The 27,048-nt window shown below is 37.8% G+C and overlaps 2 protein-coding genes, 1 long non-coding RNA gene and 1 other non-coding gene across 5 annotated transcripts; 3 read left to right on the top strand and 1 right to left on the bottom strand.

Moving 5' to 3' along the window:
* Positions 1-127: 127 nt before the first annotated feature.
* Positions 128-11,864, top strand: LOC144016724 (ceramide synthase 2-like). The gene is made up of 12 exons (XM_077518051.1): positions 128-267; positions 1,408-1,578; positions 3,606-3,723; positions 4,747-4,865; positions 5,179-5,236; positions 5,325-5,375; positions 6,405-6,497; positions 6,600-6,728; positions 8,481-8,590; positions 8,681-8,834; positions 9,375-10,026; positions 11,562-11,864. The coding sequence occupies exons 2-11, from the start codon at positions 1,412-1,414 to the stop codon at positions 9,570-9,572; spliced, it is 1,197 nt and encodes a 398-aa protein (XP_077374177.1). The 5' UTR covers positions 128-267; positions 1,408-1,411; the 3' UTR covers positions 9,573-10,026; positions 11,562-11,864.
* On the top strand, positions 10,543-10,616 carry trnan-guu (transfer RNA asparagine (anticodon GUU)). The gene has a single exon. It is a non-coding gene; the product is annotated as a tRNA-Asn (tRNA).
* LOC144016735 (homer protein homolog 3-like) lies at positions 11,716-25,007 on the top strand. The gene is made up of 10 exons (XM_077518061.1): positions 11,716-11,864; positions 11,959-12,007; positions 14,920-15,076; positions 16,690-16,821; positions 18,259-18,363; positions 20,379-20,512; positions 21,304-21,460; positions 23,451-23,558; positions 23,638-23,718; positions 23,889-25,007. Exons 2-10 carry the CDS (start codon positions 11,985-11,987, stop codon positions 24,072-24,074), a joined length of 1,083 nt encoding a protein of 360 aa, XP_077374187.1. The 5' UTR covers positions 11,716-11,864; positions 11,959-11,984; the 3' UTR covers positions 24,075-25,007.
* LOC144016766 (uncharacterized) lies at positions 20,233-26,356 on the bottom strand. 2 transcript variants are annotated; one of them, XR_013283000.1, is made up of 3 exons: positions 26,211-26,356; positions 23,445-23,574; positions 20,233-20,524 (listed from the first exon to the last, which is right to left on the bottom strand). It is a non-coding gene; the product is annotated as an uncharacterized LOC144016766 (long non-coding RNA). The 2 variants fall into 2 exon arrangements; XR_013283002.1 differs by lacking the exon at positions 26,211-26,356 and adding an exon at positions 24,738-24,794.
* Positions 26,357-27,048: the final 692 nt, after the last annotated feature.

The raw sequence follows: 27,048 nt of genomic DNA, 5'->3' as shown, positions 1-27,048 counted from the left end.
TTTTAATTTGAAGATGGCATTTCTCGCTTCCTGTTCTGGACAGTAACTTGATGCGTGGCCAGTGGGTGTCGCTGTTTGCTGCGCGTGTGAGCGCCTCGTTGTTTAGGACTCAAACAAGCATCGCACACAAACACGTCCCCACACTGAGAGGAGGTGACTGACTGTTCAGGTGGATTTTCTACTTGTGCCGTCACAACTGAGCATCACATCGCACTTCGACCACTTGCTGCTTGGCGGATTTGGCAAATTTCACAGTTGCGGTTGAAGGTAACTTTGTTAGCGCGTTTGGCGGTGGAAGTTATCATTATCGATCTAGTTGCTTGTTGTGCTTGTATGTTATAAAGCAAGGCGATAATGTACTACTAGGTTACGTTAGATTGTTGAATTTCAAGCTTTTTAACGTCGTGTATTGTGCATGTATTTTTACTTATTCGTATGATTTGTGTTTTTATGAATATTATTTATATTTTAGATGCAAACGTATAATGTATTTATTTTTTTAATTTATAATGAAATAAAATTTATAAAAATAAAAACATTTGAAGAATTTCTGAAAATGTAAAAATGTAATAGAGTAGTATACATACGATGATGAAAACACTGTACTAAATTATTAATAATACACAATATTTAATCATAATCAAATGTGTGTAATATTTCCAAGCGGTTTTTTAACTTGTCTTGAGGACCTTGACATTTAAATACAATTCAAATAATCAACAATCATAATATTGAAATAGTAAAAATAACAGTAAATAAATTATTGAACATGTATTTTTGCGTGTCACATTGGAATGGTCTGGAACTTTACCAGGTGTGGTTTTCGTTAATGAACAATCTAAAAAAATTTATATAAACTTACATGGTTCCACTTTGTTTGCACAACTATCATGCTAATCATACGGATGTATTTTCTTCATTTTCCCTGTTTTGCTGCTTTATTATTTAGGTTTTTTTGTGACTCATATTTGTAATTTTTTTACTGTATGTGGCTTATTGCTTCTTTACTGTGACAAATCAAGTTCAACCTCAAATCTAAAGAGCTTTTTGTATGTTCTCTGTGTTTCCCTACTTTTATTGAACCAGGGCTTAAAAAAAATTGAATAATCTCACTGCACTACACTAAACAAAAATGATCCTGTGTCAATTTACTTACAAATGTACTTCTGAACTCATGAGCGTGAAATCCAAACAGAAAGCTACTCTGTTATTCTGTTGTATGAATGGCAACAGCAATGGCAACACACTGACACCTTGTGCCATCTAGTGCCAGTGCATGTTATTGTTCTGCCTGTCACTATACCCCATTGGCATAGATAGCCGGACAAAGCTACATTATTTGCAGTCAATAAACAATTCCCCAGTGGTCGGAAGTCACGCTAACGTCAGTCAAATCTCCACCCACAGTAACATGGATCTGCTGCCTAATGTGTGGGCAGAGCACTACTGGCTTCCTCCAGGTGTGACCTGGGAGGACATGGACCAGCTGGCCCAGTCGGAGCGCCCACTGCCCCAAGACCTTCTCGTCGCGTTGCCCCTCGCTTTGGCCTTCGTGGGCCTGCGCTACATGTTTGAGAGGTACGAGAGAAAACCGTTTCAGAGTATTATGAGTATGGTCTTTGGCTTACTAGTGTGCTAATTCAGTCTCACTTAGTGCTCAAACGGCTTTCCATCCAATACATTTGCGTGGTGTTGACCTTGTTGCCATCTTAACAGGGCGGCTCACTAAACTGAGCCGCTTTGACAAATGACTGTAAACAATTGACAAGCTTCTCCAAAGCAGAAGGTAAACCATTGCTTGCATTCCGTTTGCATGAGGTTATCGCACGACAAATATTTGTCTACGAACCTCTCACGCCACTTCCTGATTGGGATCAAGTGCTGAGCTGGTGTATAGGTTTGGAGGATGAGCTGCGGGGCGAGGAGCAGGTGTGTTGTCAGAACGAGCTTTGTTATCACCAGGGGAGAAAATCTTAGGAGACCAGAACAAGAGAGGCTTTGTGTCGTCTGAATGGATTTGCTGTGTATTAATATTTTTCCTCTGAAATCATGCTTGCTTGTCATATGACAGTCGGTCCAACCATGTGGCGTGCTCTATATTGCATTTGCAATTAGAATAATGTTTTTATTTATTTATGGCAATATGTTCTATGCGGCACTAAACATGTTTGTGGAATAACATGAACTCAAAACAAATCCACCTTAAACATCTCAGAGGGCGGCCATTTTGCATTGCACTGCCGACTGAAAATGACATCACGCAACGTCACATGACCAAGCTCAGAAAAAAGGTGAACCGTAATTGGTCGTTACATGAGCCCAGAGCAACTGTAATGTTATTTTCAGTTCGCAACAAGTGGCAAAATGGCCGCCCCCTGAGATGGATTTAAAAAAAAAAGAAGTGGATTTTGCTGCTTAATTCAAATTCTGCAAATGCACTATTAACCAGAACGTTGTGTTTAGATTAGCGGGGGCGCATAGAGCATTATATTGTAAAGAATTATTTTGGTTGGGTAGTAAAATCCACCCATTTTTATTGATCTCAGGGGGCAGCCATTTTGCCACTTGCTGTCGACCTAAAATGACATCACCGTGCCTAAGCGCTCATGCTGCTTTCATGTGGTATCATAATTATGGCAAATACCACATATTGAGTAGAAAACTGCACGTGAACGCCCCCTGACGTCGTATTTTGGACAACTGGGAATTTATTTTGATACCCGAGTTTCCGAGTTGAGAGAACTATTCAAGTTTCAACATGGCGGAGCGCGCCGAAAGATTTGTGAATGTCAAAAAATATTAACACTTATAAGAGGGTTCTCATCCGCTAGCAGGTTGTTTTAGACTCTACACAATTACGTAGCATACACTATTTAATGTCCTAACCTTTACAACTCATTATTTGACTTAATTATTCAGTTTTATGAGCAATGAGCACATCAGCTCTACTACTATGTGTAGATTTTAGCTACAACAACAAAAGCATATGAACAGAACTCGGTCATGATTAGGAGTTTCCGAGTGGTAAGGTCCATCTTGCCCATAGCACGTGAAGGCAGGGTCAGCTTGTGAATGTCACATGACCAAACCCAGGAAACAGGTGCGCCGTGGTCGGCCGTTACCTGAACCCTTCGGCCATGTGATGTCAATTGCAGTTGACAGCAGTTGGCAAAATGGCCGCCCTCTGTGATGGTTACAAACTGGTGTATTTTTCTGCTTAATTCACATGAAGGCATCAGAATATTATTTATTTGTACATAAAAGTAGATGAACCTAACAGTTAAAATCATAATCAATATTTAAAAATGAAAAGTAGAAATTGTAGGTGATGCCAAACAACACCAAAACGAAAAGTGACAGAGAACATACATAATAAAAGTCAACATCAATTCTAATTTACAAATGGCTCCCAGGTTAAAAAAATACTGAACTAGTCAACTAATCGGTTCAAAGAAATGCTTCTTTCTCCAACATGTTGAGTTCCAAAATGTTTGCCTGTAAGCGCCATTTTCCAAACACAACAGATTAGCACCGTAACTCTCCCACACTCTTATGTTTTGTTATCACATCAAGAGTGACTTGCCTTTTGTTTTTCTTGCCCTCAGGTTCTGTGCCCCACCCATCGGCAGATGTTTGGGGGTTAGGAATAGGTTGCAAGTGACCGCGGCCCCCTCGCCGAAGCTGGAGTCGTTTTACACCCAACAAAGCATGCGCCCAACACAGGTTATAACTCTCTATAAACTCTTTCATACATTTTCGATTGTTTCTCTAATGTTCCCACTTTTGGAAACATGAGAAGCACAACCTGTAAAATCTCAGTGTTCGGTAGCTCAGTGGAAGTACGACCTAAAAAAAAATACGTATAGTAAAAATATAGTATACCTTGGTTAATTAAAACAATTAGGAATACTTAAGAGAAAATGAAACATCTTGGTTTTCATCTTTAGATAATCAACATGTTTTCCTAAATTTAATTCCTTCTCTCGAAATATGAGGAAGTCAGATTTTGTGCTGGGAATGAAGTGACATCAGAATCATGTACAGTTGCGATTTCGCCATCTAAAACAGCACATTTATGTAAGCCTGGTTCGTTAAAAATGAATTTGTAAGAACTGCAACTGCATCAAGCTGTCAGCAAAAGTGTGCAGTCATTTTCGGCTATTAAACTACCTTTAAAAAGTAGTCCGATGGCTACTCGCTAGCTGCTAGCCGCTAACCCAGAGAACAGGCACTACATTCTGCAATGTCTGTGTACTGTAAGGAATTTGTTCTTTGTTTTTAGTATCCATAATTAGCACTTGAACATGATTTCAGGATGATATGGTGGCAACAGTTTGTGATGGGCAATTTAAATTTAAAACTGGGCTCCAACTACAACTTCCAGTTAGGAAGACGAGTGCAGTCAGCCGCCATGCCACACGCGCTGTCACGAGCAACTTCAAAATAAAAGCATAACAAGGCGCCGTTGTCATCACTGTATTTATTTTGGGAAGATTTTTATTTTGATGTTGGCCTTGTCACCATGTTATGTGTAAGCATTGCTACTGCTAGCTTGAGTGACTCAAGCATTTTTTTGTTGTTTTTTTTAAATCGGAGTACTTGAATTGACTGCCACTGTCCTTATTTTATTTTATTTTATTATTATTATTTTTAAATATATTACGTTATGTTTTATATCCATATTATTTTGTGATGCAATGGTGTGTGGAATTACATACTTAACCTTCCCCTGTGTGTTAATTCCAGAGTGACATCATTTATTTGATGTCACTGTGTGGCAAAAGCCAGCGTCAAATCGAGACCTGGTTCCGACTGCGCCGCCACCAGGACAAGCCGTGTCAAACCAAGAAGTTTGGAGAGGCCACGTAAGTAAGCCTTCCTCTTCTACCGCTCAACTACAGTGGTGCTTTGAATTACAGGTTGAGCCCACGCTCATAACGCAAAACACTCATTTCTCAATTGATATTGAAAATCCTTTTTTAAAGACGTGTTCACCATCTGCTGCTTTTTGTGACATTTGATCATCCAGCGTCAGCTAATTATCTTGAAAAATTTGGTTCACCGGTGAATTGAGGTACCGCTGTATATATGTTATTTTATCTGAAAAATACCTTCCAATATGTTGTCTTGGAATCATTTTTTGAGCTACAGAAATATCTGCTTTGTTTATTGTCACAGCTGGAGGTTCTTTTTTTACCTCACAGCCTTTGTGGGTGGGCTGGCCTGTTTGATTGATGTAAGTTTTTCAAGTTTTACAAAACATATGACGAAGCAAAAATAATTCCTCAATTCTTACTTTTTATTATGCTGTGGTTCATCTATAGACCCCCTGGTTTTGGGACCTCAGGGAATGCTGGAGGCAATATCCAGTTCAGGTGAAAGATTTTTTTTTATTCATAATCCAGGTTACTTCAAAATCTATTGGCTCAAACATGTTTTCTTCTAACCAACCAATTGGAGGATGGAAAAAGGTTGACATCATCCCCTGTGAGGATGAATTTGAAATATGATTGGTTAAAAAAAACAAAACTGTGCCATTGCTTATAAACGCCACGGGCAGATTACATTGACATGGCAACACGTAGAAGTTTAAATCTGATTGGACAAAAAAAAAATCCATCATCAACATCCACGTACTGGAAACAGTTCAGCCAAGAAGAATGTTACGAAATGAAGAGATTAGACAGTTGGCAATAAATTCATACTACAGGGAGTCATCGAGTTAAGGCACACTTGACCTAAGGCGTTTCGACTTTACAACTGTTACTCCCTTTGAGGCTCATATTTGTTATTGGTTTTCAACAGACATATAACAGTTGTGACCATTCCGCTATTTTGGCTCCGTCTGCCATATCGCCCGCAGTGTTTTCCCCTCATCCGCTATTTAGCCCTTAGCTAGTGCTAGCGCTTGTGGAAGTTGTGGGATTATCGTTGGCTTTTTCGCCCTCTTTTTTCCCCACATCATGACCTCAAAGAAGAAAGCTACGTCTTCTGTCAATGTTGGTCCAGCCAAAAGAAAAGCAATTAGCATGGAAACGAAGCTAGACATCATAAAAAGATCGCAGAAAGGGAGACACAGACGAACATCAGCAAAGACTTGGGCTTCAGCTATAGCATCATATTTTTTTTAAATGTATTTTAGATTTTTTATGGAAATTGTTTGATGTAAATACTGACTTTAATGGGGAAATTCGACTTAAGTCGCTAGCATAGGAACGTAACTCCGACGTAACTCGAGGATTCCCTGTATATTTACGGTAGGTTGGAATGTAGGTCAGTGATTCTGTTTTTAGTCAAGCAGACAGTCCACCACTTACTTTAATTCTACTTCTGTGCTGTTTTTCATAATCAGTTGCGCAATGAGTACACAACCAACGTCATAAATGTCAATGAATCTTCCACAGCCCATGCAAAGTCGTCATTATTGGTACTACATGCTGGAGCTTGGCTTTTATGGCTCCTTGCTGCTCCGGATCTCCGTTGACATCAAGAGGAAGGTGAGGCCCTCAATATTTTACAACCACGTATGTGGCTATTTTGTTCCATACATGATTTGGTCCTTGAATGGCATGTTTAGTGAAATCAACTTTCTCGGTTAGGATTTTAAGGAACAAGTGATCCACCATTTGGCCACCGTCTTCCTACTCAGTTTCTCTTACTGTGCCAACTACATTCGCATTGGCACTTTGGTCATGCTCCTGCATGACTCCGCGGATATCTTGCTCGAGGTAATGCAAACTCTTTTTTTTTTTTTTTTTTTTTTTTTTTTCTGCTCAGCTACTTTTGTGGACAATCATCGTTATTATTATTATTATTATTATTATTATTATTATTATTATTATTATTATTATTATTATTATTATTATTAGTAGTAGTAGTAGTAGTAGTAGTATTTCCACATTTATGCTACTTCTTTACTCAACTGCAGATGTTTATTAACTCATTCACTCCCAGCCATTTTCACAGAAGCTGTCCCGTTCGCTCCCGGCTGTTTTACTGGATTTTGACTGATTTTGCAAGGCCCACAGAATATTGTGTTTTGTGGCTATAAAAGCATATAGCCTATCAAAAGAAAGATTAAAGTCTCTTCTTTCATCAGAAAAAAAAGTATGTTTCTATCTGTTTCCGTTTTGCCGCAATTAGCATTAGAAGAGAGCTAAGTTTCATCAGTTTTCACAAATCTATTTAAAATTGTAAGCTTTTTTTCTACATGGCCCTGGTTGATCTCCTTTGCTCTGCTGCCACCTGCTGGCCATTTGTGTAATAACTAACATTTCTGCAACCGTTCTTTGCAGTTGAGTGGCTGCATCAAAGCCTTCTGTATGCTCTAGCATAAAAAAACAAACAAAAAACGTATAAATACGTATTTGGGACACTTAGAACATTAAAAAAAACGTATTTATACGTTATTGGGAGTAAATGAGTTAATAATATCCAACAGTGTTACCAGGAAATTACAATTTATTTCAATTTAAAACAGCTACCAGGTGAAAAAAATCTGTATACAAAATAAAATAAAATATAGACTATACATACTGTACTGGGGACTCCACTCTCAGATTCTCAGTAATATTTGTCGTTCTTCACAGAGGATTAAAAATATATGACTGTGAGGATTGTAATTGTCTGTCTCCGCTTGTGTTAGTAACAACGCTGCCACGTAGATGCTAATTGTTAGCTTGTGTGCTTATAGAGTTTCCCTTTGTATGGAAATGTTTTTTTGGAAGAATATTTACTACTTATTTCTGCCAAACTGCCCCTTGTTGAAGCGAGTTGAGTCACCTGCCACCATACTGCACTCTTATCTCGAGTTTGCATTCGCAAATCAAAGTAAAATTTAAAAAAAAAATAAAAAAAAATCAACCAATCAACTATATGCCACAAACTATAATCCCAAAACAGTTTGATATCATTTTCAAATCATCCTTACATTAACCTTAAAAATAAACGTTAATCATTTTTATTTATTTGTTTATTTTTAAATACACATGTACATAAACTCTCCAGAAGTTGCACTAAAAACCCAGGCTAAACTTAGCTCCTCCCCGACATACAAAGGTCTTGAACGGTAACTGTAGATAATATCTATCGTATCAACATACTTTCTTGACACCAATTACTACTTTCCTATTGGGCTTCAGCGCCATCTCGTGGTATCCTAGGATAATACAGAAGAGCACAAAAATATGCAATATGCAAATAGGTGAGTTTTTCAGAGAATAGTTGCGGACAGAGTACACAAAAAAATAAATAAAGTGAATGTATTAATAGCAAACCACAAATAGTGTCTTAAATGTGTTAAGAGGTCAAGAAATGAGATGCTGGACTTGAAGGGAAGCGTCTATTTTCTATTTACAGTATGTGACAGGTGACTAACTGGGGCACAGGATCCATTAGAGGAAATACAGAATTTCTTTTGTTTGACCTTGTTTAGGACGTAATAATAATAATAATAATCGTGTGCCTCTTGATGTCTGCAGTCTGCCAAGATGTTTAACTATGGCTCTGGCTGGAGGAAAGTCTGTGATGTACTTTTTGTGGTTTTTGCTTCAGTCTTCTTTTTGACTCGACTGATGATTTTCCCTAGCAAGTAAGTCCGTTTTCATTTATTTTCTCTCTCTCAGAAATCAATACTCCATCATACGCGAAACCTAACTTGCGTTCTGTGGTCATTTTCCAGGATCATCCACACCACCCTCGTACTATCCATGGAGACTTTCCAACCCTTTGCTGGCTACTACTTTTTCAACATCCTCTTAATGGTGCTGCAAGGTCTTCATGTCTTCTGGGCTGCTTTAATCTTAAGGATGGTTCAGAAGTTCCTGACAGGAACGGTGAGATTCATTTTTTGCATATTTTTTTTTATCTTCATACTGAATGCAAGTGTTGTATTTTGTTCAGTGGTGATTCAAGGACAAATTTTCATTTCGCAACCTGAGCCTTTGTTGCAACGGCGGAATGTTAATGTTAATAATTAACCACTTGCAAGCTCTGATATTTTTCCATTTATGTTTCAAATACATTAGCTTTGTTCCATTTTGAAATGATTCAGAAAGCAGTTTCAAAATACAATTTGATATTTTCATTCCTAGGCTTCAGTCGGAAATTAATTAAGCATAGAGTCGAAAACCAAAAATTCCGTTCAGAAATGCAAATAACTTTCATTTAATATCTTAATCAAAAACTAATGCACTTTTCTATTTTTTTTTTCAGTTTTTACACACTGAGAATAAATAGAAAGAATAATAATAGCATTCAAGCATTATATTACTTCCACTAAAGCTCTTCTAATAATGCGCCAGACAATTCTACACAGAATATCGAAAGTATATCCAAAATATCATAAACATGACCTTGTCATCTTCTGCCCTCAGATGGAAAAAGATGAACGCAGCGACGAAGACAGTGAGCTGGAAGAAGATAAAGGAGAAGAAGTACAAGGAGATTATTGTCCAACAGGAAGTAAAGACACCCAGAACTACAAACTACCCACCTTGAGTAACAATTGTGTGCTTAATAATTTCACCAACCACAGGGCCTCAGTCGCTGACAGAATGCGTAAAGCTCAGTAGACATTTTTAATGATTCATTAGTTGTTTTTTACAGCCAAGCCCACCTTAGAACAATCAATAATCAATGTTATACATTCAAAGCTATATTATTGTTTAATTCACAACAGTCTTCTTTTGTTTCTAAAGTTTCAAAATATTTTGCGACCAACGCTGCTGTATGAACTGGTTTTATAACGTACACCACCAGTGAAAGGCAGAACAATTAAATGCTCTTCCACTAGATGGAAAAACGTACAAATGAATCTGTTTCCACCTGTTGCCATTCATACAACTGAATAATCTTTGAGTACAACTAAACGTTTTTGTTTGTAGGTGTGCTGTGACATTTTTGTAATGAAAAAAAATGTGATTTGGCTCAATAAAGGTTGGGAAACACTGATGTACACTTTTAAACTGTTAAAGTGTGGTTTATTTAAAATACAGCTAGTCGACCAAGCCAAGCACGACAGTAAAGGTACGGATTTTTTATTTTATTTTTTTTAATGATTGTTTTGTATTTATGCCTTTTAAGTGTTTTTCATCCAAACTATCCTACTTCGTTAAAACATAGGGACTGGGAGTGACATATTTATGTACAAAATCGGGTTACGTCGATGTCGTGGGAACGGACCTGTTTGACCAGCTGCGCATACGTAAATAATTATTCGCAAGAAATCTTATATTTATGATGCTATAATGCAGCAGCCTAAAAAATGGTTTTATTATTGTAATTTTTAGTTTACTTACTAACGCGGGAGTAGACTCCTGGTAGATATAAGTACAAAATTGGGTTAGAATCTGACAGTTATCCTTAACACGAAACTTTGACAGTACTATTTAGCATGAAAGTCCTGAGGCCAACGCTAGCATTAGCCGTGTTTCGTTACCTCCTCGGCCACTTAGCAATATTTCGATTATTTCTGGAATTTTTCCATGGCTCGTGCTACAGTACATCAATAAATAACATTACTAAGAAACAATGGCCATCATCGTCTCTGTGGCGCAATCGGTTAGCGCGTTCGGCTGTTAACCGAAAGGTTGGTGGTTCGAGCCCACCCAGGGACGACTGTCGTTTTGTTTTGTTTTGTTTTTCTCTTTTATCGTCATTGTGCAGTGGCGTCAGTACAAGATGTCACGGAAAAGGCATCTTTCAACCTTTCAAGGTCTGAGGTCTGAAATACTATGGCTGATGACTTATTGAGCTCTGTATGTGACTTGAGACATTTTGAAGAGGCTCACGTTGCGTGTACAATTTTGTGGAATGACATCACAGTTGTACATTCCGTTTTTACACCTGAAGAGCTGCGTGAGGAAATGTGTTTATCTCACACAGAGCGATCTTTTAGTCTTATCTATTATCTAATTTTACAGCAATGGCGACATGTATGTTTGAAACTAGAATGGAATGACGTCGGAGAAGGCGAACCCTTTGAACTAGTGCACGTAGTCATTACTAGTTTCCCAAATGGGTCAGAGTAATGACACAACCAATCGCGTTCTTTGGCCCAGTATCATTTGACCAATCAGCGCTACGAGAATTGTAAAGTAAAGCAAAGAAAGCAACTCTGGTGCAGCTTTCAACTCGCGAAGCAAATCAAAACGCTTCAGAAGGAAAGTCATTGGAATTGGTAAAATGTGTGAAGGCACTTTAAGGTAAGAGTCGAACAAAAATGTTAGAAGATAGTACCAAACATTACGCCAACATTCTGGGACCAATCAGCAAAGCGCCTTCACTTTTTCGTTGACCAAGAGTTGACCAATCACGGATGAGCATCCAATACAGTACATTTAAGTGTTGAAAGTGCCACCGAAGGCAATCTTACGTTACACACAAATAATCATAAAACACATTCTGCTATTATTTTTTGTCAAATCTTTAATATTTAAAACATAAAATGTCCTGATTTGTTTTATTTATTTATTTTTTATTCTCTTCTCTAAGAACAAAAGGGACAACACGCTTTGTTTCTCCAGTCCAGGTCATAAAGCGACACTTCCCGTTACTTCCAGCAGGTGGCGTTCTCGTGAGTGTGCACACTGACGAATACAGAGAGCAGCTCGAGGCTGTCAAGTTGAACAGATCACCACCCGGCACTGACACTCACAACGGAGCTTGGAGAGAAGAGAAAGAGATGAGGCGGCTTCTTATGTCCAAAATGTTCACCTTTTCCGAGCTTTGACACTTGCAGAGGTGTCACCTCATAGCACGGTGTTGCAGCAGCGACCTCCTGGAAGAAAAATAGGGAGAAGCGTCTTTACTCTTGGATGAAAAGTGGAGACTGAGAGACTCATCTGTTACTATAACGACATGGGGTGAGTTTGACAGAAATTGATGTTCAATAAAAGCCGGAGAGAAAACATTATAATAAAGCGACCAAACTCAATTTGTTGCCTGAACTCTCTCTAGAAAAGAAGCGTCAAACACTTTGTAAGATGTTTCCTCATCACAGAGAAAGGTAAGATCCCTTTTGTTTTCATCTCGAATGCATACTTTTCCGAGAGCAGTGCTATAGCATAAATGACCTCACTAATTCCTGAGCCTGGGCTCCCCTCAATCACCATTATGTTACGTGGCTTTGTTCTGCTTTGAGACCCCGTTAACCCCCCACAGGGCCCATCCCTCTGCTAAATGGTCAAAACTGCACGCCTGGTTAGCTCGAATAGTTTTGATCATCACAATCATTCATTTGTGTTTACAGTCGATCTGCACCTCAGCAATAAATGATAAACAGTAGTACTAATAAAAATAAAGGCTTTATTCCGACCTATCGACCAATTACGTTATCAGCAGTCCTTGTAACATTTGTTGTATAAATTTAGCTGCCCCCTCCCAAAAAAGTTACTTAAAATGTGTATTTATCATTACAATTAAATGATTTGATTTATTGTAATAATAATAATAATAATAATAATAATAATAATAATAATAGTAAAAAAACATTATAAAAATCATTTCAAAAACGCATTTTGCTAGGCTAATAGCATAGCTGTTAAGAGTCCTTACTGGGTTAAAATGACCTGAACCATGAAAATCTACACGTGAAAAAAACAAAACAAAAAACAAACAAACTTGAAAGGTCATTGGTGGCATGCTTTTATTTGTATTTTATTTTATATATATATATATATATATATATATATATATAGGGTTTTTTTACGGTAAGAACTTGGGCAATTACGCTTTTAGGCTAATCCTTTATTGCATTATTTATTGATTGGTTAATCATAATGAAATTCATTATAAATATAACTGAAAATGAGAATTCATTTTAATTGCCACAAACCATTTTGTGTGTATTTATTTTTGTTTTGTTTTGTTTTTGCGTTTGTAAAGATCAGATTTAGATTTCAATTTTTTATTTTATTTTTTTTTAAATGTGTAACTGCTGTTGAGCATGTCGACCTAACAGTATATTGATTTGGTTTCAGCATGATACAGAAACTCAAGGTCAAATGGGTCATTATTTTTCTGTATGTGGCCATCAAAGGAAAACGTTTGGATGTCGCTGCTTCAAAACTAAAGTGGGGAAAAAAAACAATAGCTTGTTAACTTTTCCCCATAGTTGATTTGGAAATGTCCTCAAATGCCCATCGCAACCTAGTTATTAAAACTCATCTTTATAAGCTATGCAAAAAAGGCAAAACATTGCATGAGACGGTTGGGAGGTCCCTGGCAAATGTTGGCGCCCGTCTTAATCTAAACGAGAGCCCACTCGGCAGTAAATGTCGAGAAACTGCAGCCAAACAAACAGACAAACTCATTGTTAAATGATTGAGAAACACAAAAAAAACGACGACGACCAACAGAGGGAAGCCTGGCGGCTCGCTGGTTAGTGTCCTGAGTTTCTGTGCTCCAACATTACCAACCCTTTATATGAGGGAGCCTGAAAAGAGGAAAAGGCAGCTAACGCGGTTTCTTTCTGACATTGTGAGCTCCCGCAGAAGGAGCTTACACTATTGGATTTGTGTGTCACTAATGGGGTCAGATAAAAATGTGCTATTATGACTGGCCAAAAACAAAACAAAAAAAACAACACTTCTACTGGGACTATCACATCAATTCACAGTCACACGTAAAAGGAAGATGTGGCCTGGTTTTTAACCAGGGTCATACTTGACCCTCTTTCAAGCAACATAATGATGATGATGATGAACAGAAGGGGGAAGATTACACCAAGACGGCGTCTTGATGGGCCGCATGCTGCTGAAGCCACTCTGCTTTTATTCAGATAAAGTTCAAGATGTACTTCATGAACTGGGTCAATTATTTGCCATCATTTGAGTCACACTACAATTGAGTCAAGTGAAACGTTTCCAAATTTGCATGGATGAAGTGGAATAGTGTTTTTTATTTTTTCCTCATTGTGTATTCATGGTTGCAAAAGTCTACACACCCCTTTCAAATTCCAGATTTTTTGTTCGCGGGGGCAAGATAATTCCAAAACCTTTTACACCATACAACCTGTACAATGCACTAATAATGGAGTTGCATAAGTGTGCACACCCTGTGTTTGGAATAAACTAATCACATTAAAACTCATGTTAAAAGGGAGTCAGCACGCACTTGCCACTATTTAAAGTGCCTCAAATGAACCCTACATAAACCTCAGCTGTACTACTCTGCTTTTCCTGACATTGTTGTGAAGGTCGTTAAGGTTAAACTTGAAATGCTCACATTTTTGTTGGTGAGAATATTGGCATGCAGTGACAGATGCATAGATACATTCAAATGTATTCAACTATCTGACTTGTTAAAGGGATACTTTCCTTATTTAGCTGTTTTTGCAGTCAAAAATTAATATTTTGCCAATAATAAATGTGATATTTTCATTATTTTTCATGTACAATTAGTACCTTTAAAAACACATTTTGCAACTCAGGTAACCAATCACAGCTCAGCTTGTGAATGTCACTTGACCAAACCTAGAAAACAGGTGAGCTGTGATTGGTTACCTGAGCACTTGTGATGTCATTTTCAGTCGACAAGTTGCAAAATGTGTTTTTAAAGGTACTAATTATACGTGATCAATAATGAAAGTATCAAATTAATTGTCGACAAAATATTAACTTGTTATTGCTGTAATGGGTTAAATAAGTGAAGTATCCCTTTAATAGTTAAATCCTCAAGATGGTCACTTCTTCATCAAGGAGAAGACGTTTGTCTTTATATGTCAACGTCACATATAAACACAACAAAAACATTACATTATTACAGGCAACTCTGAATCAAATCAGATACAATCATGCCCATATTCAGTACACTTGAAATTGTTTGTTTGAAAATCTGGACAACCAAAGCTTTTTTTTTTTTTTTTTTTTGAGCCTTCAACTAGATTAGATGTTTTTTTTTGTTGTGGTTTTCCTCCAGAGAGCAGCCGATCTTCAGCACGCGGGCTCACGTCTTCCAGATCGACCCAGCCACCAAGAGGAACTGGATCCCTGCAAGCAAGCATGCGGTCAGCGTGTCTTTCTTCTTCGACTCCAATCGCAACGTCTACCGCATCATCAGCGTGGGGGGCACCAAGGTGAGGACGACAGCAGAAAAACATCATGGTTTGAAAAGAAATCATTTTTTAGCAATCACATTGGTCTTTTATATTGTACTGTAACTGTGACAGTAAATTAAAAATGACTTGGATAATTATGCAATTAGAGCAGTGGTGTCCAAACTACGGCCTGGGGGCCATTTGCGGCCCGCAGTCCATTTTTTTTGTGGCCCGCGACATATGCTAAAAATGGCATTTGACTCAGTTCAAATAAAATAAAAACAAAAATGTTTGGAGATGGTCAAAGTAAGAAGGGAGGGTGTCGAAAAACACAGGTGCTATTAAAGTTTATTTTAGTTAACTAAAACTAACGAAAAAACTAAAATTCTAAACTACAATTTCGTTAACGAAATAAAATAAAAACGAAGATGCTTTAAAAAAAAAAAAAGAAAACTAACTGAAACTACATTTTATGTTTACAAAACTAACTAAAATAAAACTAACTAATAATAGCAAAAATTTCCTTCGTTTTAGTCTTTGGTAATTAATTTATGAGCCTTTGGGGATGATTTTAAATGTGATTTTTAGTAGATTTATTTTGATATAAACCGGAATAATGACGTTACGCACATGGTGTTTTTTTAAATATTGCACACAAGTAATACACATTAAAAAAACAAACTAAAACTAATACTGAAACTAACTAAACTAAAACTAAGCATTTATTAAAGAACTAAAACTAATTTTAAAAAAAACTAACAGACCCAACTTGAAAACTAATTCAAACTAAATTAAAAAAAACAAAACTCAAAACAAAATAAAAACTAAAATGAAAAATTCCAAAACTATAATAACCATATTACGAATAAATTGGTTTATATACTTTAGCATTTTTCTAAATATGCAAAAGCACAAGTAAATTATTTGTACAATTTTTAGAACTAAACACAATTTCTCTTCATAACATTGTGTGGCCCTTACGTCCTTCTGATTTTCTGTATGTGGCCCTCAAATGAAAAAGTTTGGACACCCCTGAATTAGAGCAACGACGTGTAGCTAATGTTGAAGACATGGTCAATAAAGCAACAATACTGCAGGGCATTTCTGTGGCTGTGTCCTAGATTTAGATTATGGACGACACATCAAGTAGTGGCTAGTGGGGAGGGGGCAGGGGGGCTTTATCTGATCTCTTAGCACCTCGAGTCTGACCCACATTTGTGCGGTCAGCGGCTCAATCTTGCCGGGGCCCGTGTCTGTAATCTTCGCCGTTGCCTGCATCCAGCATGTTACGTCAATCGCGTCACCGCATCCAACACGTTATGTCATCCGTGGCGAGGCACAAGACAGACGACACAGTCGGTCCATGTAATCGTTTTTTGGCAGGAATATAAGGGCACAAAGGCGAGCGGCTTCTTTTAAAGCCCCCGCCCTGGCCTGCAATTCCAGGATTTGAAGTCAGGGCCATTATTGGAGCACACAGAAATGACGTCACAAGCTTTATAAATAGTTTGGAGCTCATATCGTTTCATTATGTGCTCAGGTTGGATTTATTGCCTACATCCACTCAGACTTGGTGAATCTGACAGATGTGCTGCGAAGTTTTCTGGCATTGTGGATTTAAAATATGCCCCAAATGCTCTTTTTCCTGGTAGGCAATTATCAACTGCATTGTTACACCCAGCATGACATTTACAAAGACTTCCCAGAAGTTTGGTCAGTGGGCTGACAGCAGGGCCAACACGGTCTACGGTTTGGGCTTTGCTACAGAGCAACAGCTGCACCAGGTAACAGCGCCTCATAGGACACACAAGTCTAATTTTTCTTTTCTTTTTTTTTTTAATGGTGCACATCTCCCATATTGAGCTTGAGCTCACCATTTGATTCATGGGTAAAATAGCTAGCTAGATTAGATCGGTAAAATAGCTAGCTAGATAGATAGGTAAAATAGCTAAAATAGCTAGCTGGATTAGAGTTCTAAAGTAGTTAGCTAGATTAGTTACCTAAAATAGCTAAAATAGCTAGCAATCTACATTAGATAGTTAAAATGAGTGATGAGTCTTAAATATATTTCGGGGACGAGGATTAATAAACCATGGCTTCATCCCGTATTGCGATGGAGTAAATGTGTTGGAGGCTGTTGTAATAACATGCTGAAAATTGGGGGAGGGGGGTGGGAGTAAGATGAAATAGCTACATTATATTGCTAAAATAGCTAGCTAGATTAGATTTCTACAATAGTTAGCTAGATTAGATAGCTAAAATAGCTAGGTAGTTTGGATAGCTAAAATGGTGAGCACTGTTTATATAGATAAAATAGCTAGCTAGATTAGATTGCTAAAATTGCTAGCTAGAATGGATAGGTTAAAATAGCTATCTAAAATAGCTAAGATAAATAGCTAAAATAGCCAGCTAATAATATACATAATTTGAAAAAGGATAAATTCATCGTTGTTTCATTTGTTTTATCGTCATTCATCAGCTGTTTTTACATACCTGGCCAATAAAGATGATTCCGATTCTGATTCGAGATAGACCGATATTGGGCATTTTGACGAATATCGGTATCGGCTTTTTTTTTTTTTTTTTTTTTTTTTAAATCTGACGGCCAATATAAAGGTAAATCTAAAACCATTTTAATATCAGGGAACTATTTATTTAAATGTTCAGTTAACTTTATAAGAGATGCTACTGACCCTGGGAGCCCTATGAACCATTTGTTTTTGTTCGACAATAAAACAGAAATAAATGTGAAAGTTTAAAATTTCAGGTGTTTTTAAATTTTGGGGAAAACATATTTATTGTAGAAAACTATAAAGAGCTATGGTATTTACTTACTTAAGTTTCCATTTAACTTTTTAAGACGTAAACTACAGTACTGATAATCTTGGGAGCTCCCAGAACATTTTGTTAGAAATTTAAAAGGATGTCACATTGTCAAAAACAAACAAACAAACAAACAAAAAAACACTTCTACATTTTGAAAAGTTTGAAAATTTGTTCAATAAACATGCTTTAAGGCATTACAACAGAGTCAAGATTAGCATTTGTATTTGAAAAATAATTGACACCGATACACCCACCCACACACAACACACACATAATATCAGTTATCGGCCTCTTTGACTACTAATAATCTGCATTGGTATTGGCCTTGAAAAAAAAAAAAACATATGGGTGGTCTATCTCTAATTCTGATATATTTTTTTGTTCTTTTTGTCAAGTTCTCAGAGAAGTTCAAAGAAGTGAAAGATGCGGCTCGTCTGGCGCGAGAAAAGTCCCAAGATAAAGAACTGGCCAACACTGCCCTGACAATCGCTGCACCGCAGGTGAGCACAGCAAGCGAGTCAGCAAAGTCAATCGAGTGCAAACTTCACTCACAGCAAAAGTCCAGTGCTGAATTGACTCGCACAGAGTTGATTTCGTTGAGTTTATTTAGCTCCATCCATCCATCCATCCATCCATCCATCCATCCATCCATCCATCCATCCATCATGCATCTCCTCCCATCCATCCATCCATCCATCCATCATGCATCTCCTCCCATCCATCCATCCATCCATCCATCCATCCATCATGCATCTCCTCCCATCCATCCATCCATCCATCCATCCATCCATCCATCATGCATCTCCTCCCATCCATCCATCCATCCATCCATCCATCCATCATGCATCTCCTCCCATCCATCCATCCATCCATCCATCCATCCATCCATCCATCCATCCATCCATCCATCCATCATGCATCTCCTCCCATCCATCCATCCATCCATCCATCCATCCATCATGCATCTCCTCCCATCCATCCATCCATCCATCCATCCATCATGCATCTCCTCCCATCCATCCATCCATCCATCCATCCATCCATCCATCCATCCATCATGCCTCCTCCCATCCATCCATCCATCCATCCATCCATCCATCCATCCATCCATCCATCATGCATCTCCTCCCATCCATCCATCCATCCATCCATCACTGGAATTTTAACACTCCATTTTTTTATTATTTTTTTTACTTTTTTTGCTACGTTATGATGAGAGATGGAATATACACTGATTGATGTTCACTCACTGGCCACAACAATACTCCAATACTCTTGCAAACCGTTATATGAATTTATATGAAACTATATAGAACTATATGAAAGAAAATATCTTTATTAATGTAGATGTTTTGAAAGAAATATAAAAATAAAGTTGAGTAAGTTGATAAGCTGGCCGAGACTAATTGAATACACCAGTTATTAGATGGGACTGCTGTGACAGGACGAAAGGAGGAAGAAATGAAGCGAGCGGAAAGAAAGGCAAACGAAAGATGAAGTGGGTCACTTATCTCAGAGGGGAGCGACAGTGAGGAATGTAGGACGGTGGTAAAATTATCCCGGCAAACGTATTCCTCTTCAGCCCCTCACACCGTCACCTCAGACCTACTCGATCAATTAGGAATAATTAACAGTCAGTCCCGCCGACTTCTTTTTGTGTGACCTGCACCAAATTCATTGTCCATTGAAATGGCTGCAAACGCCATCTTAATATTGTGTTAGCATGTTAGCTTCAGTGCTAACATTGCTGTTGAGCGTTGTATGTCTGGTTAGAGCCAAGTATGGTTGTGAGGTGTTGAATCATGATAATTTTTGTGTTGACTTGTTTCTTTGTCTTTTTTTTTTCTTTTTTTTTTTCTTTTTTTAATTCCGTGATGGATTTCACCTGTAGTTCTCACAGGTGAGTCGTTTCACTTTTAACTTATTCACTTGCAGCCATTTTCACTGAAGCAACCCCCTTCGCTCCCAGCTGTTTTAGTGGATTTTGACTAATTTCGCAAAGCCCACAGAATATTGTGTTGTATTGCTATAAAAACATGGAACCTACTAAAAATTAGTCTCTTCTTTCATCAGGAAAACAAAGTATATTTCTGTTTCTGTTTTGTAGCAATTAGCATTAGAATATAGCTAAGGTTCATCATTATTCACAAATCCGTTTAAAACAGTGGGGAAAACAGCGTTTTGCAACATGGTTGATATCTTATACTCTGCTGCCATCTGCTGACCGTTTTTGTCATAACTACCATTGCTTCAAGCATTCTGCAGCTGCATCAAAGCCTTCTGTATGCTCTAGCATTAAAAAAAACAACAAAAAACAACAACAACAAAAACGTATAAATATGTCTTTGGGAGCATTGTAATATTTAAAATAGAACGTATTTATACGTTTATGGGAGCAAAAGAGTTAACTGATTGATTTATTGTCTGTGATTTGGGAAAAAAAAGGGAAAGTAAGTGTCAGTTGTTGTTCTGTAGCATGCTGTGTGGCGAGTGCATTTACTGATGTGTTCCTCAGGACCTCTCGGACGACCTCCAGTCACCTCCAGTCATGTGCGTGAACGGGCCCGAGGACAAGCTGTTTCGCAGTCAAAGCGCAGACATCACGCTGTCCTCGGAGAAGGAGCGCATCAAGAAGATGCTCTCTGAGGGGTAACACGTCTTCTGCACACAAAATATAGTACACACATTTCCGTATTCAACGAGTCCCATCTCATAATCATGAAAGGAATCCATTTCGGGAAAGTTGTTATCAATGAAAGGAGCAGATAATTCTGTTTCTGGTCAGTCATTTGCTTAAAAAAAAAAAAATCTCCTCGTGTACAGTTTAGAGACACAATTTAAAGAAAGGAGCGGAGAAAAGCACTTCCATCCCATCTATTGAAACAGGACACTGGTTTTGACCTTGGACATAGAAGTTGGATTAAAAAAAAAAAAAAAAAGTTAGCTCAGTTTATGTTTACTCTGTAAAAGTTGAAGGTTAAAGTCTAGAGAATACATGCACATTTGTGTACATATATCCAACTTATCTGGTACATAAATGAGTTCGGTAATTACATCATTTGACCAAATTCTAGCCTCTGAGAAGAGAAAGAATGTCACTAATGATCACATTTGCATGCAAAAAAATACTGTAAAAATCCTAAGACACATCTGCACTGCATAACCAAGCTAATATTAGTCGTTAGTTGTAGCTTGTAAGCCATCATTGATTACACTTATTTTACAAGCTGTGTTCTCTCAGTATTGACACGATTTTCATGTCATGTTTTAATTAGTTTGTCATCATTGAAATGAACACGGTTATACTAGAGGTATCAACACCATTAACTCACAATAGCGTATTTTTCCATTCCTGGAAGATGGTTGCCATGGTGGAAGTGAATCGCAGGAATATCAAATCTCATTGATAAGAATTGGATTTGTTACTTGTTTTGCGACAGGTCTATCTGCGAGATGAACCTGGAAGCGGAGCTCTTCACGCTGCAAGACAGCAACTCCAAGTTAGTGGTGGCGTTGCATGAAGCTAACGCTAACGTGGAGCAGTGGAAGAAACAGCTGGTTGCCTATCAAGAGGAAACGGAAAGGCTCAGAGAGCAGGTAAGCAGAACAGCAAATTCCTATCTGAAGGTGCTTTTTAGATGCTGCTGGTGAAGGCCTTAAACGCAACTAATCCTGTTCCTCATGAGTAAGCTTTCATCTCTTGATTTTGATATTTTTCTGCACTACAGCAGTTCACAATGCACAAATTCACTTCTTTGTGACCATGGCCTTGTCTAAAAGGAATCTGTATCAAGGGAGTATGTTGAAGTCAATCATCGCAACATACAGACAAGCTTTTTATGATGGGGAGGAGTTAAGTTTAGCCAGGATTATTAGTGGAAGTAAGGCGTCTTCATCATTCTGTTTTTTTTGTTTTTGTTTGTTTGTTTGTTTTGTTTTAAATACATTTAGTTTGGCACCCACTGAGTCATCTATTCTTTTTTTAATTTATGTATGTATGTATGTATGTATGTATGTATGTATGTGTATATGTACGTATGTATTATTTATTTATTTATTTATTTAGTTGTTTTGGAAAGCAAAACATTCAAGGATCATCTGCATTGTTGAGGATTTTTTTTCCCTTCAATGCATTTCAACAGGCATTAACAAAGATCAAAAGATGATTAAAATAGACAGACAGCTGAAATAGCTAGCTAGATTAGATAGCGGATTTTTTTTTTTAGCTAGATTAGAATAGCTAGCTAAAACAGCTAGCTAGATTAGATAGTTAAAATAAAATTTAAAAAAAGATAGGTAAAATAGCCTAGCTAGATAAAAGATTAGATAGCTAAAATAGTTACCTAGATTAGATAGCTAAAATAGTTAGCTAGATTTAGATAGCTAAAATAGATAGCTAGATCAGATAGCGAAAAAAAAAATAGCTAGATTAGAATAGCTAGCTAAAATAGCGAGCTAGATTAGATAGCTAAAATAGTTAGCTAGATTTAGATAGCTAAAATAGTTAGCTAGATTTAGATAGCTAAAATAGTTACCTAGATTAGATAGCTAAAATAGTTAGCTAGATTTAGATAGCTAAAATAGATAGCTAGATCAGATAGCGAAAAAAAAAATAGCTAGATTAGAATAGCTAGCTAAAATAGCGAGCTAGATTAGATAGCTAAAATAGTTAGCTAGATTTAGATAGCTAAAATAGTTAGCTAGATTTAGATAGCTAAAATAGTTAGCTAGATTAGATGACTAAAATAGTTAGCTAGATTAGATAGCTAAAATACATAGCTAGATTAGATAGCGAAAAAAAACTAGCTAGATTAGAATAGCTAGCTAAAATAGCGAGCTAGATTAGATAGCTAAAATAGCCCAGCTAGATAAAAGATTAGCTAGGTAGATTAGACAGATAAAATTGATCAGATGTATAAATAGAAATTCACTGGTACCATTATATTATATAAATAAATAAATAAATAAATAAATAAATAAATAAATACCAGGTTCCCCACAGTTCCGCTTTATATGCTTTTTCACGTCACATTTTACCACAACGATTAATTTAATGTAAATAATACACGAAGTCTCTGGAGAGGCCTTCAAAATTCAATCACATTTCATGTTCCATTCCAAATGAGCTCGCCCCGCAATCCCTTCTGCCACATTCATCAATAACAGCTTTACCAAGTTTGAGCTCAGCTCCACGCTATTGATCCCCTAAACGTTCATTAGTCAGGCCACTTTCACGTTTGAGTGGATTTAGCCGCTGTTAGTCCGAGCGTGTTTTGCTCTGAACAGGGTGAGAGGGCCAGGTGGCTGAAAGTAAAATGGCTCACGTCTCTGTGGTGGTGGTGTGAGAGGAAGAGGAGTTTGTAGGACAGCCATATCCTACTTTCGTTTGGCCCACTTAGGACAAAAAAAGAGAGATCACCATAGGGAGCTGGCATCTGCTCATTTCCTTCTCGTACTTCTTTCTGAAGATTCTTTCAAGTGCACTTGACTTTTTTTTTTTTTTTTTTTTTTTTTTTAGTACTCTACTGTATAGTGGTGGTGTGTTGTTTAAATGACAACCATTTTCTTATGTTTGTGTTACGTGGAGGTGGCTGATCTCGAGGCCCACGGCGGTCACGGCCCCAGCGATCTGCTGAAGGACGAGCTGACTCAGTCTCTGGAGGAGCTGGAAGCCTTGTTGAAGGCCAAAGACGAGGTCGGAACACTTTCATCTACATGTAGAAATAAATACAGAAATAAATACTTGGTTCTCACATTTTGTTGTTCCTTGGCAGGAAATCCACATTTTGCAAAGCAAGAAAACGGACTATCATGAGATAGAGCGCGACAGAGACCAGGCTATACACAGATTGCGGGTAAGATTAAGTGGACAACAAATGGATGGCTGTGATGGAGTGCATACAGCTCTTTGCATTGGTATCAATAGATGGTACGGGTGTACCTAATGAAGTGGCCGGTCAACGAATCTATTCTGCCCTGCGCGGGAGGGAGCAGTATCGGTAACGCGTTTGCTTCTCCTCAACAGGAAGTGGAGATGCGCAATTCCGAGCTGGAGCGCCGCATCCAGAACACGGAGCAGAACTTGAGCAACTCTCTGGAGGATCGCGATCGCATGGACACTGAGCTCCAGAGGGCCATTGAAATACTAGACATCAAGATTTTTGACCTCAACGACCTCAGGCAGAGCCTGGTTAAACTCATGGACAAATAAAAAAATCAAATGCAGAAGAAAAAAAAAATCCAAAATGGAGCTTCTGAGCACAAAACCATCTGGTTTGCGGGACTCGCTGTTATAGATGTCGGCCTAAGCTGCGTTTTACTTGTCTGATAATGTAGCGCTTCATGTTGCTTACCAGGGGAGAAAAAAAACAAATGCAATAACTTCAAAGTAACTGCTTATGAGTCCAAAGTGCAAGATGTTTATTAAAAGGGAACTGGTGCTTATAGTTTTTCATTTAGTATGTCCATTGGATTATAAATGACACATTATGACAAATAAGAGGCCTTGTTTTACTGTACATAAACTGCCTTGTCAGATCATCTGCATACAAAACAAGCACACATTAGCAGCGCAGCTGATAAACTGTGTAGCTTTTATTGCAGCAGTAAGACGAGTGATTGAATTCAGTAACATTCTTAAAGGTCAAGTAAAAAGAAAAAGACTGGTATAGTATTTCATACTATATTTGGCAAGGCACAGATGAATAAAGACACCAAAGATCAATGTTTAACCAGATTGCAGCTTGCTCTTGTGCGCTATAACTCATTTAGGTAAAGGAGGTACATTATATAAAATATAGGTGTCAATTATGCAATCTCTAATGTTATAGTGCGGTCATAATTTAAAGTTTGCATTGAATAATGATGAACTTACAGTACGTGTGATAACGCCACATCTTAATAGACCTCTGCTGTGATGCATTCAAGGACATCCGGGACACTTCAGGCCTTTCTGCGTGTTACTTCCGTTTGTGGATAAAGTGACAGAACACGCCTGGTCAACAGTGGATGAACAATTTTTCACAGACTGTGTATTTAATCATGTTTTTATCATGCTCTTTCAAGCCTTACTGTTTAAGGGTTGTTGTGGAAAGTTTTCACACGTGTTGAGCTGCTGTGATGGAAAATAAAAGCAAAGAAAACTGACAAACGTCTGCCATACAGGTTTTATGTATGTAACATTTCATGTATTATTTTTGCAAAAAAGGTAGATGCCAGAAGAACAAAAAAAAAAAAAAGCATTACAATTTTCCGGCGATTATATATTTGTGAGCAGCCATTATAAATATTGTTATCCAATAGCAGAGGAAAGCACAATACAGTGATGCAAGCAATCATAAGGTGGTTGGCAAAACTCATATCAAGCAAAACTCAATTCACTCCAGTACTTCCATTCAAAAAGTTAAAAGATATATCAACTTTTTCCCATTAATTTTCAATGGGACTGACATTGAACTTTTTTTTTTCCGAGTACCGCTTTCCACGCCCACTTCCATACATACAACTGATGATCATTGCCAGGTGTCTGATATTGCTCAGTGACGCAGTTGGTAAAGAGCATTGACCAGTAACCAAGAGGTTGCAAGTTCAAATCCCACCTCCGACTGTATACTGCAAATATATCCATGGCTGTTGCTAAGTGAAATGCATGTAATACCAACTGACTATCATATCTGGAAATTGATTATAATTTCACTGAAATGATTAAATGCATGTTAGCTTTTAGTATCAGATGACACTTTTCAAAAATCAATACTCCATTAGCCATGAATTTGAACAAGGGAAGTTAGCTCCGTATTTAGAGCATTTGCCTCACACCAAAGAGAACCGGGGTTCAAACCCCGCTTGGAGCACATTTTAGTACATTCGATGGTTCGATACCAACCGACTGTCATATCAGGAAATTGATGATAATTTCTCTTCAATGATTAAATCGCACATTAGACGGATTGAAATTAAAGTTGTTGTTTTTTTATTTATTAATTTGTCATTTAATTACAATTAAAAATGTGTAATTTTCACGTAAATTATCTTTCAATTCACTTCATAAACACATGCATTCAAATCTTAGCATTCAGCTTTTCAGCATTCCCACGCAATTTCTGCAGAAATTGCACTTTGTCTAGTATACAAATATCCATCCATCCATCCATCCATCCATCCATCCATCCATCCATTTTGTTGACCGCTTACTATCCCAGCTGGCTTCGGGCAGTAGGCGGCGTACACCCTGAACTGGTCGCCAGCCAATCGCAGGGCAAGTATACAAATGTTTTATTAATTCAATGACATTTTCTACATGATGATTCTTATATTATAGAATTCGACAGTCCTCAGCAGTACACACCGGTTGAGGTATGACGTTCCAGAGCTGGCGATTTCCTCTTGGCCTTGAGCGACATGAAAGAAGGTGGGCTTGTCAGGCTGTGCAAGTTTGACTGCAAGTCAAAGCCTTTCTTCGCACGGTCACCTGCACACACAAAGACGTCATCGTGAGCTGGCAAATGAGCTTGGAGGCACACTTCTGCCACCTAGTGGACCTTAGGTGCGTTTCTACCATTGAGCAACATGGTACTACTGTATTTTGTTTATGTTCCAAATGAGTGTGGATAGTGACTCCAGAGCGACACCTAGTGGGAAATTTGGTACTTTTGTCTTGTTTATGATATCAGATTGATCATTCTCAAGGGTTGTCAAGTGATGTTTTTCTCTCCATAAATCTGCTCCGAAAATGCTCTCCCTGTCTAATCAATATTAACCATTTTTTATTAATTCATTTCAAACAGCTCTGCATTTAAATACGTATACTGAAAAGAACCACAAGAAGGTGTCATTCCAGTAAAAAAAAAAATAAATAAAAATAAATCATTTCTTACCTGCAGTGACCCGTTCTTTATAGGCCTAGAAGATGTTGGAGGGGCCGGTACATCCAGTACTGAACCTGCAGACGGATGGGCCGGATCCCAAAAACCACCAGACGCTCAAAAAGAGACCGGGACAGGCCTGCTTTAGCTGCCTTCTTGTACATCACCACTGGGCCCAGCTGGCAGTGGTCGCCCACCAGAATCAGCTACCAAGAGAGAAAACCGCATTTCTAATACATTTCCTGTCTTTTTTTTTAAAGTTGTGATCCAAATGAATTGAAAACATGTCAAATTAAACAGTGATGTCAAGTGCCTGTGCTG

This window comes from Festucalex cinctus, chromosome 1, assembly GCF_051991245.1.
Source record: "Festucalex cinctus isolate MCC-2025b chromosome 1, RoL_Fcin_1.0, whole genome shotgun sequence".
In the NCBI taxonomy this organism is placed as follows: domain Eukaryota; kingdom Metazoa; phylum Chordata; class Actinopteri; order Syngnathiformes; family Syngnathidae; genus Festucalex; species Festucalex cinctus.
Note: the sequence above shows the minus strand (reverse complement) of the source record. Positions and strands in the feature narration are given on the sequence as shown.